Source organism: Microtus oregoni, unplaced genomic scaffold (genome assembly GCF_018167655.1).
Source record: "Microtus oregoni isolate MIOR12 unplaced genomic scaffold, Mior012 000045F_ref0000178, whole genome shotgun sequence".
NCBI classification, from domain to species: Eukaryota; Metazoa; Chordata; class Mammalia; order Rodentia; family Cricetidae; genus Microtus; species Microtus oregoni.
Genome location: NW_024543219.1, coordinates 16426669 through 16442097, shown reverse-complemented (window position 1 = coordinate 16442097; position 15429 = coordinate 16426669). Strand labels below are relative to the sequence as shown.

At 41.0% G+C, this 15429-nt stretch overlaps 1 protein-coding gene across 3 annotated transcripts in view; it reads left to right on the top strand.

The window, feature by feature from the left end:
- The window catches only part of Armh4 (armadillo like helical domain containing 4), a 114557-nt gene that overhangs the window by 20651 nt on the left and 78477 nt on the right, over positions 1-15429 (top strand). For all 3 annotated transcript variants that reach the window (XM_041633805.1, XM_041633806.1, XM_041633804.1), the window contains exons 3-4: positions 1847-2086; positions 3916-4110. In XM_041633805.1, coding sequence (XP_041489739.1) covers positions 1847-2086; positions 3916-4110 — 435 coding nt within the window. The remainder of the gene's footprint in view (positions 1-1846; positions 2087-3915; positions 4111-15429) is intronic.

Genomic DNA, 15429 nt, shown 5'->3' with positions numbered 1-15429 from the left:
TGAAATGTAATTAAAATATAAAAGTGATCATTTTATAAATAATAAAAGTAAGACTGGATAGTTTGCATGCCTGTTTTGAGTTTTAAGTTTTTCTATTTTGAAACAGTATCTCAAGTTGCTCAGAGTCATGCTTGATATATAACCAAAAGTGGCCTTTAGTGCCTAATTCTCTTGCCTCTCCTTCTGGACTGCTCTGATTATCGTTGTGTCTTACCATGTCCAATTTCTAACTCATTTTGAGAAGACTGACATAGCTGTAAGTGTGTATTTTCATAGATGCTTCCAGAAGATATTGTATAAGCTTTATTCAAATTTTTCATGAGGTGACAGTTTCCTACTGCATAACCCTGTGTGGCCTCAAAAGCACAGAGGTTCGCATGCCCTGAATCTCAAGAGCTAAGGTAAAGGCATATGCCACCACTCACAGAATAACGTGATTTGAAAAAGACATGAAGTTGAGCTTGTGTAAGGATGAAGATGTTAAATAGGATGAAACAATAGCTTCAATTGTCTGTAGCACTTACGTTTCTAGAACGTAATGTATGTATGTAATGTATGGCCCCTAGCATACATTACACCAGCAAGCCTGTATTGTTATATTTTAGACTTTTACAGTTGCAAACTAAAAGGTACAATGGATCTGGTCATATTCAGGCTATTTTGATGATCAAATATGCTCTCAGTAATAACTGCCTCATTTGCCTACTGTTTTGTGAGCAGGCTCAGAGGTTAGAGCCCCTACTGTGCTTGCAGAGGACCTGAGTCTAGTTCCCAGCACTACATCAGGAGGCTCATTGTAACTCCAGGTCCAGGGAAACCAGCATCCTTTCTGGCCTCCAAGAACACTGACACAGAGTGAACCAAGAACACATACTTAAAAAAAAAACAATTAAAAAAGATGTCTACTGAAAAACTGCTTTATGCAGGGCACTGTGATTCATGTTTGGGATATAAAGACTGCCTGTTTCAAAAAAAATGTAAGAAAGAAAGAAAGAATGAAAGAAAGAAGAAAGAGAAGGAAGGAAGGAAGGAAGGAAGGAAGGAAAGAAGAAAGACAGTAGGTAAATACTGTTCTTATTTAGAAGCTAAGGAAACTGAAGACCAAAGATGTTCAGTAATTAGCTTAGGATCATAAACCTAGAGAGCGCTTGAACCAAAATTCAGACCCAAGTAAATTGGCTCTGTCATCTGCATTCTTGACCACTGTGGAAAAGGTTTCTATGGGTTATGTTACTCTCCTTCTTCATCACACGTGGGAGGGTAAGTTAAGAGTACATACCACACCCTGACTGTCCTGCCTGTCCTTCCCAGAAACTAGGTGAACATTGGTTAATGTAATTATTATTTTTTCATTTGAAAATGCCAACTTTCTTCCCCTATTTTATATATGCAAATGTAAACATAAGTATAGAAAAATACTTCTGAGAGATTTTAGTGTAACTTAGTTCTGGGTAGTTTGTTTCCTAACAGACTGATTCAAATAATATTCAAGCATGTCTGCGAAGCACAGATAGCCTATGAATGAACTCAAAAGGGCCTAGAATGAGCAGAATAATTGGTAATTAGTTTAATTAAAATTAATAATTTCCTTTTTTGCTTCAATTTTATTTTAGGGTTTTTTTTGTTTGTTTGTTTTTACATTTCCTTCTTTTTCTCTGCCTCAGATTACCCCACAATTCCCCCAAACAACTGCAGTAACATTTGCTTATTGTCCTTGGATTCCCAAGTTGTATTTGTTGTTCTGGGCTCTGAAAGAGCTATCTACCCTTTTTCATTATATTGGCCCCCGTAGAGACTTTAATGTATAGTAATTTGGTTTGTTAAAACCTGTTTCTTTCCTTTGCAGACATCACACAGGAGATGACAATGGCCACACAAGAACCAAACCCCACATTACCCGTGGTGACACAAGATTACGTTGAGGTCCCCAGAGGCAGTGGTGAGCCTGAAGATGGTATGCCATCCCCCTCTCCTGTGTCTGCTGATGTGGGTGCCACCGAGCTCTCCAGGAGATGGGAGTCTCTGGCCACTCCGGCCTCCACAGCTGTTGTCCCTTTGACTCTCAAAGTTACCTCTTCCATGGAAGGTCAGTACACGAGTGTGGGTTCAGTGTTTGGAGCAGGAGTGTGGACCTTTACTGTGAATTATCGGGATGAGTGAGACACCTGGCCCTTTCACCAGCATGCATGTGTTCCTACCTGGGAAGACGGCCAACTCTCTTTGCTTGTGGAAATGTGTTATAGCCTCAAAGGACGAGGGGACTCTTCTGGTCCCCAAGTCTTAGCCTCCTGAGGAGTGCCTCCTAAAAGCCAGGGTTGGGAGTTTAAAAATAGTAAGGACCTGGGTTTGGAGCCACCTTTGGCCCTCTTTAAGACTGTGACATCAGATAAGCTGCTGAACTTTTTGTAGGCCTCTGTTTATTTCCAGAACTGTCTACTTATGTTATTGTAAGGAAGTAATCTATGAAAAGGGTTTTCTATATAATAGACCCTCGGGTGTCCTACTCTCTTAAGGGCGATGAAGTTTTAACAGCTGGCTGGTTACCAGAATCTCTTGAGAGCGAGAGAGAGAGTATACATATATAGAGAGTAATAAAACATATACATATATATGTATTCATTTCTCTATTTATCATTGTCCAAGCAAAGATGAGATACTCATTGAGATATTTTTAAAAATAATAAATGTTTTCTAATCCTGCCTCCTAATCGTCCTTCCAAAACAAAGCACACAAAACTCAACTCTAGAGTCTGACAATAACCTTCATGAAATCTGATGACCTGTACTCCAACTGTCTCTCTTCTGACTGGTAACCAGCATTATCAATTTTGTTTTCCTAATCTTCTTCATGCCACACTACCTCTACCTCCAGGTTTTATGTATCTATAGTTTACAAGTACACATTTTCATCTTTTTTTCTTTTTAAATTTTTAAGAAAAATACTGTACTACAGGCAATATATTTGGAAGTTAGCATTTTCCCTTACCGTCCTGATTGTCCGACATCCTGTAGTTTGTTTGTTCTGACCATCGTGTCATTATGGAAGCACATCTCATTATTCATGCAGTATTCTTCCGTGCTCCCGCAGTCTGCATCTGGACCTTCTCCAGGTACAGCTGTTGTAACTACAGCTATGGTGAACACTCTTTCGCATGATCTGCATTAAACAGTGAAGGACTGTTTCATAGGTAGAGAGGTTGCTGACCATAGGATGTATGAGTATGTGACATTAGGGACCTATGTGCCCTTTTCATAGTGGTTGCTGCACCAATTTATATTCCCACAAGAAATATAAAGGGGCCTTGTGGCTGTATATCATGGAAATATATATATATATATATAGTGTGTGTGTGTGTGTGTATTATGTATGCATTATATATGTTTTCCTCTGACTCACGGGCAAAGAGATTCTGATTCAGAAAGTTGGGAATGTGTAAATTCTGTCTAGGGAAATTCTGACGGTTCAAACTATAATTGTTGTAGTTTCTTTAGGTATGGGGCACTTAGAGCTTCATTTGGATGCTTTGAAAGAGTCTACTTTAGTCATAGATCTTCCCCCTGATTTTGTGAAGCATGCTTGCTCTTTCCAAAGAAATCCCTGCCATTTAACTTGGTGCATTCTTTTTGTTAAATTTCTGTCTTTGGTACCCATCCAAAATTCAGCACCATCCATTATACTATTGATAAAATAAGTGAGAGAATAAATTTCAAAAGCAAAATTATGATTTGAGGCTGTGTCTCTTCCCAGATGATGAAGTATTTTCTGTGGGTCGCTGAGTTAGGTGAGAAGAGGAGCTGAACCAAGTGCTGAATTTACTGTGTCTAAGACACTGCTTCCTCGCCTTCCAAAGCTCACGTTAGCATTTTCTATAATAATTGTCTTGTGGGTCAAGTCTTGTCTCTTGTGTTTGGCAGACCTAATGGACACAATCACTGGGCCAAACAAGGAATTCATACCAGTTTTGGGCTCTCCAGAGGCACCACCCCCTGCAATGACTGTGGAAACTCCCATAATTTCTCCAGCACTCCCATCTGAGGGAAGAACTATTTCACCCATCAACCACCCAAATACAGCTGCCTCATATGGACTGGAACAACTCGAATCTGAAGGTACCCTTGTCTCTGACCACATATTTGAGAAGCAAATAAGTAGATGTAAATTTAAGTCACTGGGTAAACTGTCCTACCACCAAAGAGTTTCTTAACAAAACCCTCTGCGTAGGGTCCATCCCTGTGATTCCAATTAAATTTACATGGGCAAGATATGGCACTAACATTTAAAATGAGTGTATGAGTTGGTTACATTATGAAGACTGGATGAGAACAGTAAGTTTAAATGGAGGAGCTGTGTTTTCTCCATCTGATTGTTTTGATGAATGTTTAAATCTGTGTTTTCATAATCTCACCCTATCAGTACGAGGAGGATATTAATATATCACTTAGTAACATCTTTGAGTTACTGTCTAGAGAAAACAGTTTCTTTATTATTTAATACTGAGTAATTCATGCCAAATTGTGTAGTTTAAGGCATTGACTTTGGCCATGAAAAATGTAATGGAGGAGTAGCTGAACATCAACAAAAAACAAGAATGGAGATAGGACCCACAGTCACATGACTCCTTGAGTGAGCACCCTGAAAGGTGAGGAAAGGTTGGAGGTGCAACTTTTTAGAAGGCTCATGACAGGACTGCTGACTCAGAACTCTGGGAAGCTCTTTTTTTTTTTTTAATTACATCTATTATATATACTGTGTTCTATATTTAGGACTGCATGTAGGGCTGTACATCAGAAGAAGGCACTAGAGATGTTTGTGAGCCAACATATGGGTGCTGGGATTGAACTCAAGACCTCTGGAAGAGCAGCCAGGGCTCTTAAGCTCTGAGCTATATCTCCAGCCCTCAGGAATGCTCTTATTAGGCAGTCAGCCACGTCCTAGGTAAGCAAAAACAAAAGTACTGGGGTTTTATTTTATGTTTTCTCAGCTGCCAAGAAGAGGTTCAGTTGGGTGGATAGGAGATCCTCCCTCCCGCAAAGATTCATTTTATCATTTTTTCTTAAATCATGAAGGTATGTGTGTGTCTGGATGAGTGTATCCCATGTATGTATTGGGGCCCTTAGAGGCCAGAGACATCAGATCCTCTGGAATTAGAGCCACAAGAAGTTGACATGGGTGCTGGAAATTGAACTTAGATCCTCTGCAGAAACAATACACACCCTTAACCGCTGAGCCATCTCTCTAGGCCAAGTCTTACAGCCTTCCAGGGTGACACTTGTAATCTACTCAATTAGATACATAATATTTTAAGAGTGGCTTGGAGAATTTCACAGAGGAATGCTGGTTTAAGAAGCAGGCCAACGTGGTCCCAGAGGCTAACGTTCTCTCACATCACATGAAGACAGATACCATATGGCTTTGGGCTCAATGCCTCTTATTTTCAGTTCCCTTGAGTGCCGTCTATAAAAATCAGATTTCCTTAAATTAACCTGAGAGGTAGCTGGCAGCACTGCTTGGCAAGGCTCATTAAATTAAAGAAAAAAAAGCATATTTGTGAATAGCCTATACTTGTAAAACTGGAGTAAGTTTCTGAATTTAGCAGATGACAGCAGCGGTATTGAAATGTGTGAGAATTTTTCTGATGGGCCTAAAGATATCCTGGGGTTTGAGGTCTTTTCTCCTACACAGTTCAGTTTCAGCTTCTTTTTTGAGAATATGTTTGTCAGGTTTTGGACTGAATTATGATTCTTGTCGTGGTTTCTGAAAGACATTTTTGATAAAAAAAAAATACCCTTTCTGTTACATTGCTGGGCTTAAGATAAGGTTTAGAATTAGATCAGCACATAGTTTTCCTAAAGACTAAGGTACACACTTTATGTTAACTCACTATGTGTTAAAAACAACAGTTTGTTTGTTCAATTCTTGGAAGGCTGAAAGGGGTTTAACGAATTTAGACAGGTGAGCCTAAGAGACTCCCGGATAGAACAGGGCCTCCTTTTTACCATGTGTTTGCTGCCTTTACTGGGAAGGTAAATGTAGTTTGCAGGATTGACCAGGGAAGCCTTTTAATTTCACCACCGAATTAAAACCAGAAGAGAATTTATCCTTAACAAAATAATATAGTAGTTATGTCGCATTTTCTTTAACTGCCTTTCGAGGTTGCTTTGTTTTGAGACTGGGTATTACTATGTAATTCACGCTAATCTAGACTTAGCTTTAGAATGAGCTTAAGGCCAGTCCAGGACACATCAGACTCTATCAAACACAGAAAAATGTGTATTCATTTGCTTGTACACTTAATCTTTTGTGTTATTTGAATGCCTTCCTTCCTATAAAGAGAGAGTCATTCCTCCAGATAACTGAGGTACTTTACCTTAATGGGATATATAAGAAACATGCCCCTATCAGACAGCCAAGGAGACAGAGCCTAGGAGTGCTGCAAATTCAGAACCACTGATCTGTTTATCTGTATGAAATAACTAAAAACCCCTAACAGGCTATAGTGTTATTTTTTCTGGCGTCATCACTTGTGTATCTCATCTATGATGACAAAGAAGAAGTGCTGGTTTCCCAGAGCCTCCATACAAAGTTCCACAAACACACAATGGCTTGAAATGATTGCAACCTATTCATGTGCTGTTCTGGAGCTCCAAAACACCAAGCCAAGAGGTAACAGGGCCATGGTCCCTCCAAAGCCCCTAAGCCAAGCACTGTTTCACCCTGTAGGATTCTGGTAGTCCCAGAAGCCCTCCATTTCATGGTGGCCTAGCTCCAGTGTCTTCCCTCACATGCCTGTTATTTTCTTCATGGCTCTGCTCCAGTTTCCTTTGTTGACTGGGTCATAGGTCATTGGGTTAGAACCACCCACATAGTTTCACCTTAATTTGATTGTATCTGCCCAGCCCCTGCCTGTAAATAAAGCCACGTTCATAAATACCACCTATTAAACTGGAATGCCTCTTCCGTTAACACAATCCCACATGTGACAGGGTCTTCTTCCAGACCCCTTGCCAGCTGCCTCTGAGGGCAGACAGACGTTTCTGATTATCTGCCCAAGTGATATGAATTGGTAGGGTAACAAAAGTGTTGGTAAGTTTTGCTTCCTTGGTCTTCAAGTCTCCTTTTGTAACTGGATGCCACCTCCTGCATATTTAGTAAGTCTTCTACTATGTCAACACAATGCAGTTTGATTTTTAAAGAGATAATGGTTTATTTTTCACCTTATCAGAAACATTTTACTTCTATGCACATTTTTTTAAAAGAAGAACATTTTCAGAATGATTTTTGTCTTTTTTTTGTTTCCTTTTTTTATTATTTTGTAAATAATAACATTCAAAATTTCTACCTCCTCCTCTCCTCCCATTTCCCTCCCACGCCTCCCTCACCACTCCCCGTCCCTCCCATTCTTTTTTTTTAATTTTTTTTAATTGAGAAAAGGAAAAAAAAATCAAGTTTCCGCCTCCTCCCAGCCTCCCATTTCCCTCACCCTCCTCCCACCCTTCTCCCCGTCCTCCCACCCCTCTCCCCCTCTCCCTATTCCTCTACCCCTCCTTCTCCAGTTAAAAGAGCAGTCAGGGTTCCCTGCCCTGTGGTAAGTCTTAGGTCCTCCCCCCTCCGTCCATATCTAGGAAGGTGAACATCCAAACTGGCTAGGCTCCCACAAAGCCAGAACATGAAGTAGGATCAAAACCCCGTGCCATTGTCCTTGGCTTCTCATCAGCCCTCATTGTTCGCCATGTTCAGAGAGTCCGGTTTGATCCCATGCTTTTTCAGTCACAGTCCAGCTGGCCTTGGTGAGCTCCCAATAGATCAGCCCCACTGTCTCAGTGGGTGGGTGCACCCCTCGTGGTCCCGACTTCTCTGCTCTGTTCTCCCTCCTTCTGCTCCTCATTGGGACCTTGGGAGCACAGTCCAGTGCTCCAGTGTGGGTCTCTGTCTCTATCTCCATCCATCAGCAGATGAATGTTCTATGGTGATATGCAAGATATTCGTCAGTATTGCTATAGGATAGGGTCATTTCCGGTTCCCTATCCTCAGCTGCCCAAGGAACTAACTGGGGACATCGCCTTGGGCTCCTGGGAGCCACTCTAGGTTCAAGTCTCTTGCCAACCCTAAGGTGGCTCCCTTAACTAAGAATTGTGCTTCTGTGCTCCCCTATCCGACCTTGCTTTATCCCAATCATCCTTTTCCCCCAAGTTCCCCCCATCCTCCCCTTCTCCCTTTTTTCTCCCCATCTCCCCTTACCCCCTTCCCACCCCACCCCCAAGATCCCAATTTTCTCCCCGGCCATTTTGTCTACTTCCCATAGCCAAGAGGATAACTATATGTTTTTCCTTTGGTTCACCTTCTTACTTAGCTTCTTTAGATTGACCAATTGTGGACTCCGTGACCCTTATTTATGGCTAGAAACCAATTATGAGTGAGTACATCCCATGTTCATCTTTTTGGGTCTGGGATACCTCACTCAGGATAGTGTTTTCTATTTCCATCCATTTGCATGCAAAATTTGAGAAGTCATTGTTTTTTACCACAGCGTAGTACTCCAATGTGTATATATTCCACACTTTCTTCATCCATTCTTCCATTGAAGGGCATCTAGGTTGTTTCCAGGATCTGGCTATTACAAATAATACTGCTGTGAACATAGTTGAACAAATGCTCTTGTCATATGATAGGGCATCTCTTGGGTATATTCCCTGGAGTGGTATTGCTGGGTCCAGGGGTAGGTTGATCCCGAATTTCCTGAAAACCGAAACACTGATTTCCAAAGTGGTTGCACAAGATTGCATTCCCACCAGCAATGGATGAGGGTACCCCTTCCTCCACAGCCTCTCCAGCAAAGGAGTTTTTTATTTTAGCCATTCTGACAGGTGTAAGATGATATCTCAAAGTTGTTTTGATTTGCATTTCCCTGATAGCTAAGGAGGTTGAGCATGACCTTAAGTGTCTTTTGGCCATTTGAACTTCTTCTGTTGAGAATTCTCTGTTCAGTTCAGTGCCCCATTTTTTAATTGGGTTAATTAGCATTTTAAAGTCTAGTTTCCTGAGTTCTCAATATATTTTGGAGATCAGACCTTTGTCTGTTGCGGGGTTGGTGAAGATCTTTTCCCAGTCAGTAGGTTGCCTTTTTGTCTTAGTGACAGTGTCCTTTGCTTGTTTCTGTAGACTCTGTTTGTTTACTTAAATTTTCCATGTCCAGCCGGCCCTCTGTTTGTGCTTTCTTCTTTCCTCCATTTCAGTTTTCAAGTCTTGAACTGTTTCCATTATCTGTTTGATTGTTTTTCCTTGGTTTTCTAGGGTATAATTCACTGATTTATTCAATTCTTCAAACTTTCTGTTATTTTTCTCATCCATTTCTATAAGGGCATTTTTTATAAAAATGTTTAAGGGTGTCAATCACTTTCATGAAGTCAATCTTTTCTACTTCTTCTTGATTAAGGTGTTCATGTACTCCCATTGTGAGGTCGCTGGTTTCTGGTGGCTTCATGTTGCTTTTCAGCTTGTTGGGTGAATTCTTGCATTGGCATCTGCCCATCTCTTCTTCCAAATGCTCCCTTATGGATCTTCTTTTACGGGATCAGGTCTTCTTGCCTACTGATGTACCTTCCCAGTGATGGCTCTTCCCAGTGATGGCTCTCCTGGTGCCGAGATCAAATCTCTGTGCCCAATGATAGCTCTCCCCAATGCTGACTCTTCTGGCACCCATATCAGGTCTCTGTGCTGGTTGGGTAGCTCGTAAACAAAGCGCCTACCTTGCTTGGTGCAGGCAGGCTATAGAAACAAAGGAACTCCTGCCTGCTTGGGTGCCCTGAGGATTTGGACCCAGTGCCCAGACATGCTGGGCTGGTTGATGTTATGTGTCGAAAGAGGGCAGTGGGGCCGAAGTGGGTAGGGTTCTGGATGCAAGCTGGGTGGGATAGGTAGAAAGAGGCTGTATGCAGAGAGTAGAGGCCCTGCAGAGAGCCCAAGAAGGATAGGGGTTGAGGAATCCCTGAGTTCCCTATCCTGGGCTGGTGCCGCATGGTCAGAAACTCAGCCCAATGTTGGCTCTCCTGGCGTTGAGTGATCAGGTCTCTGTGCTCTTCAGAATGATTTTTAAGCACACTATTTAGTATGGGTATTATCTCTATTGCTATTTGTATTTTTAAGTACAAACTTGTCAAATGTAATTCTTAAAGATATAATTATGGGAAGTTTATACATGTACCTATTTGTTTGCAATTAAATTAATCTTTTTTTTTTTTTTTTTTTTGGTTTTTCGAGACAGGGTTTCTCTGTGGTTTTGGAGCCTGTCCTGGAACTAGCTCTTGTAGACCAGGCTGGCCTGGCCTCGAACTCACAGCAATCCGCCTGCCTCTGCCTCCCGAGTGCTGGGATTAAAGGCGTGCGCCACCACCGCCCGGCTTTTGGTAGTAATGTCTCTATGTGCACCGAAATACTAATTTAAATTTCTGGTGACTTTTGAAAGCATACTGGAAATTTTGGCAGGTTGTTACGCTGAGTTAAGCTGCTATTAAATGAGAACAGGTTTAAAAATTTAAAACATCCACTTTCTGTTTGTTAAAAACTTAGTAGATGGTATCTGTTGTTCTTAATTCTGCAGGTTAGAGGGTAAAGACGTTACACGAGGAAGAAGACACAGACACGTGGCAGTTCCATGTGGGTGCACTTTAATGGGGGAGGGGTAACAGGCAGGTAAAAGTTGTGTGGACACAATGGCAATGGCGGGGAGAGAGAAGAGAGGGAGCTCGTGGCGGCCCCTGCTTTATAACGGGGAATGCAAAGGCTTCTGGGAATATGTCCGTATCCAGGAGAACGCTGGGAACTGTAGTTCCGCAAAGAAACAACAGTATCTATTTGCTTTACATAATTTTAAATTGTTTTTTTTTACTTCTGAAGAGTTAAAAAGTATTCTATGTTGCAAAATTACAATGATTCTGTAGAAAGTGGGACATTGCTTAAAAACTTCAACATTTAGAGACTGAAGATCTAGTTCAGTGGTAGGGTGCTTGCCCTAGCACATGCAAGCCCCTGAGTTCAACCCCAAGCACTGCAAAAAGGAAAAGAGTAGAAATTCAGCATTTAGAAGAATTTGCGGTGGCTCTTGTTTCTGACAGATACTATGCTTATGGGAGAGCCGTGAAATCAAATACTGAGAAACCTCAGGTCTTGTGAGTCCCTGTTTGTTCTCTGTTCTCTGTTAAATGTCTGCATATGGGAAATGGGTGCAGCAGAGACAGGAAGAGGAGAGACCAGGCTCTCCTGGGATGCTGCAAGAGATGAAGAAATGCCAGGACGCCTTATCTGGAGAACTTGAGTTCAGTGTTTGGTCTGGTCCTGTTTAATGAATGTATGAGCACAATGTTGAGACCATGCCCTATCCCAGACAATTCCCATTTCTTCATTGTTTCAAGTGTTCCATTGCATACAATTTTTAATGTGATAAATGAACAGGGATAATGGAACAATAGTTGATTTGCTGCTGGAAGATTACTTTTGTATATTTTATTTAATTTAGTAATTACAAATTGACTCGTGCACAGTATAAAAACATGGAAAAACCTAAATTTCTCTCTACAGATGACATAAAAATTTCAGAAGGTAATATTTTTGTTTTGTTTGGTTTGGTTTGTTGAGGCAGGGTTTGACTTTGTGTCCCTGACTAACCTGAGGCTGTCTTTGTAGATCAGGCTGGTTTTAAACTCGCAGAGATCCACCAGCTTCTGCCTCACAAAAGCTGGGACCGAAAGTTGTTGACTGATGTTTCTGTCCCACCAGGTCCCACAGCTGTTTAGCCCCAAATAAACACACACAGGCTTACATTAAGTGTAAACTGATTGGCTCAGTAGCTCGGGCTTCTTATTAATTAATTCTTATAACTTATATCAGCCCATAATTCTTTTCTGTATTAACCACGTGGCTCGGTACCTTTTTTGGTGAGGCAGTCACATCTTGCTTGCTCTGTGTCTGACTTCCTTTGCATTTGGGTGATGACTGCAAATTGAAACTTTCCTCTTTTCATAATTCTTGTTGCCACGCCTTTACTCCCACCTGGTTGCCCTCACCCCGCCTATACATCCTGCCTGGCTACTTTTCTAAATTACAATTGACAGGATACAGATCATTGTTCCACGGCAGAAAGTTGTGTTGGAAAGGATGCTTTTATTCTGGCAACTGAGATACTTTTGGCAATGTGATGGTCTTCTTGCAGTTTGACTAAAGTCAAAAGGCTTTTTCTTTTCTTTTTGGTTAATTAGAAAGCAATTTGGAGGTGCACTAAGAGGCAGTATAAACAGTTTCTCAGATACTTGTCTTGAAAGCTGTACTGAAGACAGGGCTCCTTTGACTTAAAATATTATTTAACTCAGATGGGTATTTTGCCCTCACGCATGTATGGGCACCACATGGATGTCTGATGCTCACAAAGGCCAGATCACAACTGGATCCCCTGAAACTGAGTTACAAATGGTTGTGAGCTGCCATGTGGGTGTTGGAAATTATCTCAGGTCCTCTGCAGAAGCAGAATGTGCTCTTAACATCTGAGCTAACTCTCCTGCCCCCTGCGCATCATTTGTAAGGGTCTTATGTGGCAGAATTTGAAAAACAAACTGCTGGCCATTTTAGTTATTGATTGCCTCTTAGGGTAGATCTGCTTTTTGTCTTGTCCTGAAGTCATCATTCTTCCCTAGGCATCTGTGGTAGGCTTCTCCTGAGCATCTGCCAGCTCTCTAGGGGGCCACAACTATTCCCTTAGCACTCAGAATGGCTATCACATGCTTGATAGTAATGTTTATTTGGTCAGGGATATTTCAATAATATTTAAAATTCAAATTCTGATGCACTGCTGTAAAGTTATATCCACAAATTTTGTCACTGAAGAAAGACAGCTGACATTCATTCTACATTTCTGGTGTGTTTTCTTACCATAGGGAAAAATTTCTCAGTATACGTACACAATTCAGCAGCATCGATGCTGCAGAATTAACACTCTGCATTGGCTCGTGTGTGTGTGTGTGTGTGTGTGTGTGTGTGTGTGTGTGTGTATGAGCAATGTTATGGATACATGTGCATGTGCACGTTTCTTGCCCATCCCAGTACTGTTTGACATGCTCCTCTTTAGTCATCCAAAGACACCCTTGTAAGGACTCATGATGAAGAAAGGGTTTTGTTTTGTTTATATTATGCAGTCTTACGTAATCACTTGGTTATGAATGCATATGGAAAGTATTTGTCAATTCAGGTAATACCAAGAAGAATTAGAGACTGAGCTTGAGTTAACAGAGTACAGATTTAGTTGAAGACATAAAAAAGATATGTAAATAACAAAATACAAGGTGAAAAATGAAAGTATTAAAAACATGGACATGAAAAGTATTAAAAACGTAAAAAAGGTCAGGAGGAAAGTTGTAGCTCCAGGTTAGAGAAACGTGGAATGGGTGTGTATGCTCCTATGTGTGTGGATTTAGATTTGCATATATATCTTTCTTCATTATGATATTGATAGTCACAGAAAATAGGTGTGACAAAATCCTGAAATATGGAAAAATATTAAACAGAAGTGAACAGGTACCACATACATGATACTAATGATAAATTATCCAGTAGACATTGAACCAAGCAAAATTTTCTAATTCAGATAGAGGTGAGATGAATTATTCTTTAGAATTTGTTTTCAGGCTGGGAGTGATATTTTCATTCTCAGCACCTGAATGGCAAAGGGAGGCAAGTGGATTTCTATGAGTTTGAGGCTAGCCTGGTCCTCATGAAAAGTTCTAGGCTATCCAGAGATGCAAAGTGAGATCCTGTCTTTTCTTTAATTGCTTTTAATAACAGATGTGACAGAAGAAGCAATGCAGAAGAGCCATCCATGTCCTTGGTATCAAGCCAACAAATCTTTTATTAGAAGCTATACTCTGTTTCTTTTAAGAGGGATATTCAGATACCTACCAGACGGTTTTGTTCTGAATGAGTGATCAGACTCATGACAGGCTCTAGAATCTCTGTGGGGAGCGGTTAAAGCAGAAATTTCTAGGTGTGGTGGGTTTTCTGCAGTTGAGGCAAACATATAGCCTGGAAGTATATAATAGCTTGAAGAGATTTCAAGATATTTAAAATGTTATTAGCATGAATTATTTCTAAATAATGATAGGTTTCATTATATTTGCATACAGAAATCAAAAGTATTTTAGATATTTGCAGAGAAGACATTTTTCTTTTAAAATGTTTTAAACTTGCACTATTGTGTATGTTTGTTTTGTATGTCTGTGGTTACGTGAAGGCTGGGGAACAATTTGTGGAAGTCACTTCCCTCCTTTCACAATTTATCAGGCTTGGCAATAAGTGCCATCACCCACAGAGCCATTTCACTGGCCTTTTATCAAGGCATGGTTTTCAGTATGAGAAAGGGCATATAAATGTACTGTTATGGTAAAAATAAAATGGCATCATTCCCCAAGTATCTGCAGTGGGCAGCAAGCCATGAGGAGCTGCAGTGGTAAAATACTGTGGTTCTCAGAGTGGCCCATGGGCCAAGAGGGCCAGTGGGTCCCAGGCAGGGAGCTATGCAGCAGGTGACAGACAGAGACATGCTACGCAGAGAAAGTGGGTATTTATTTAGTGGGTTATCAAAGGAAAGGGAGGAAGGGAAGAAGGGGGAAGAGCAGAGAGAGAGACACACAGAGAGAGACAGAGAGAGAGAGAGAATGGGGGAAGAAGGGGAAGAGCAGAGAGAGAGAGAGGAAGGGGGGAAGGGGAGAAATGGAAGGAGCTTAGGCTAGAAGTGGAAGGAAGATTTGCTTGCCTAGGCAGATGGGGGAGGGAGAAGGTGGGGCTTGTCTCTTAAAGGGACAGGACAGACCATTACATTCCCATCTCTTTTTATAATAAAAAGGCGGAAGGTTAGGCACAGCTGGTTAAAGACATTGAAGAGGCATATTCTCAAGATTGCTTTATGCTTATTTGTGGGTATCATCTTGGGGGACTTGAGAAAGCTGGGTTCTGGTTTCATCCTGGGGTAGCTGGTCTCTTTGCTCCTGCCCAGTGTTTGTGGTATGGAAATGTCTGGTGTCTCTTACACCTGTTTAAGGTATTGGCAGAACAGAGGACAAAATTACGTTTAGGAGAAAAAAACATTAGGACCAGGAAATTGAGAGAGTATTTCTGACCTGTTTAAGGTAGATCCTTCAATTCAGCTCCCTGAAACTCAAGAATTTGGGGAAGGGTTTGTGAAAACATAAGTTTTAGCATATTTGTGTCAAAATGGCTGTGACAGATGTTTTTGCACAATGAAAAGTATTTTTAAGACTATGAAAGGCAGAATGAGAGAGGATTTTGTTAACTTGTATCTTATAAAAATTTGTTTGGTGAGGGTGTCCTTTTAAAAGACAAACCCCTTAGCTGTCAAACTGCATCAGAAATCTTTGAACAGGGTAAAA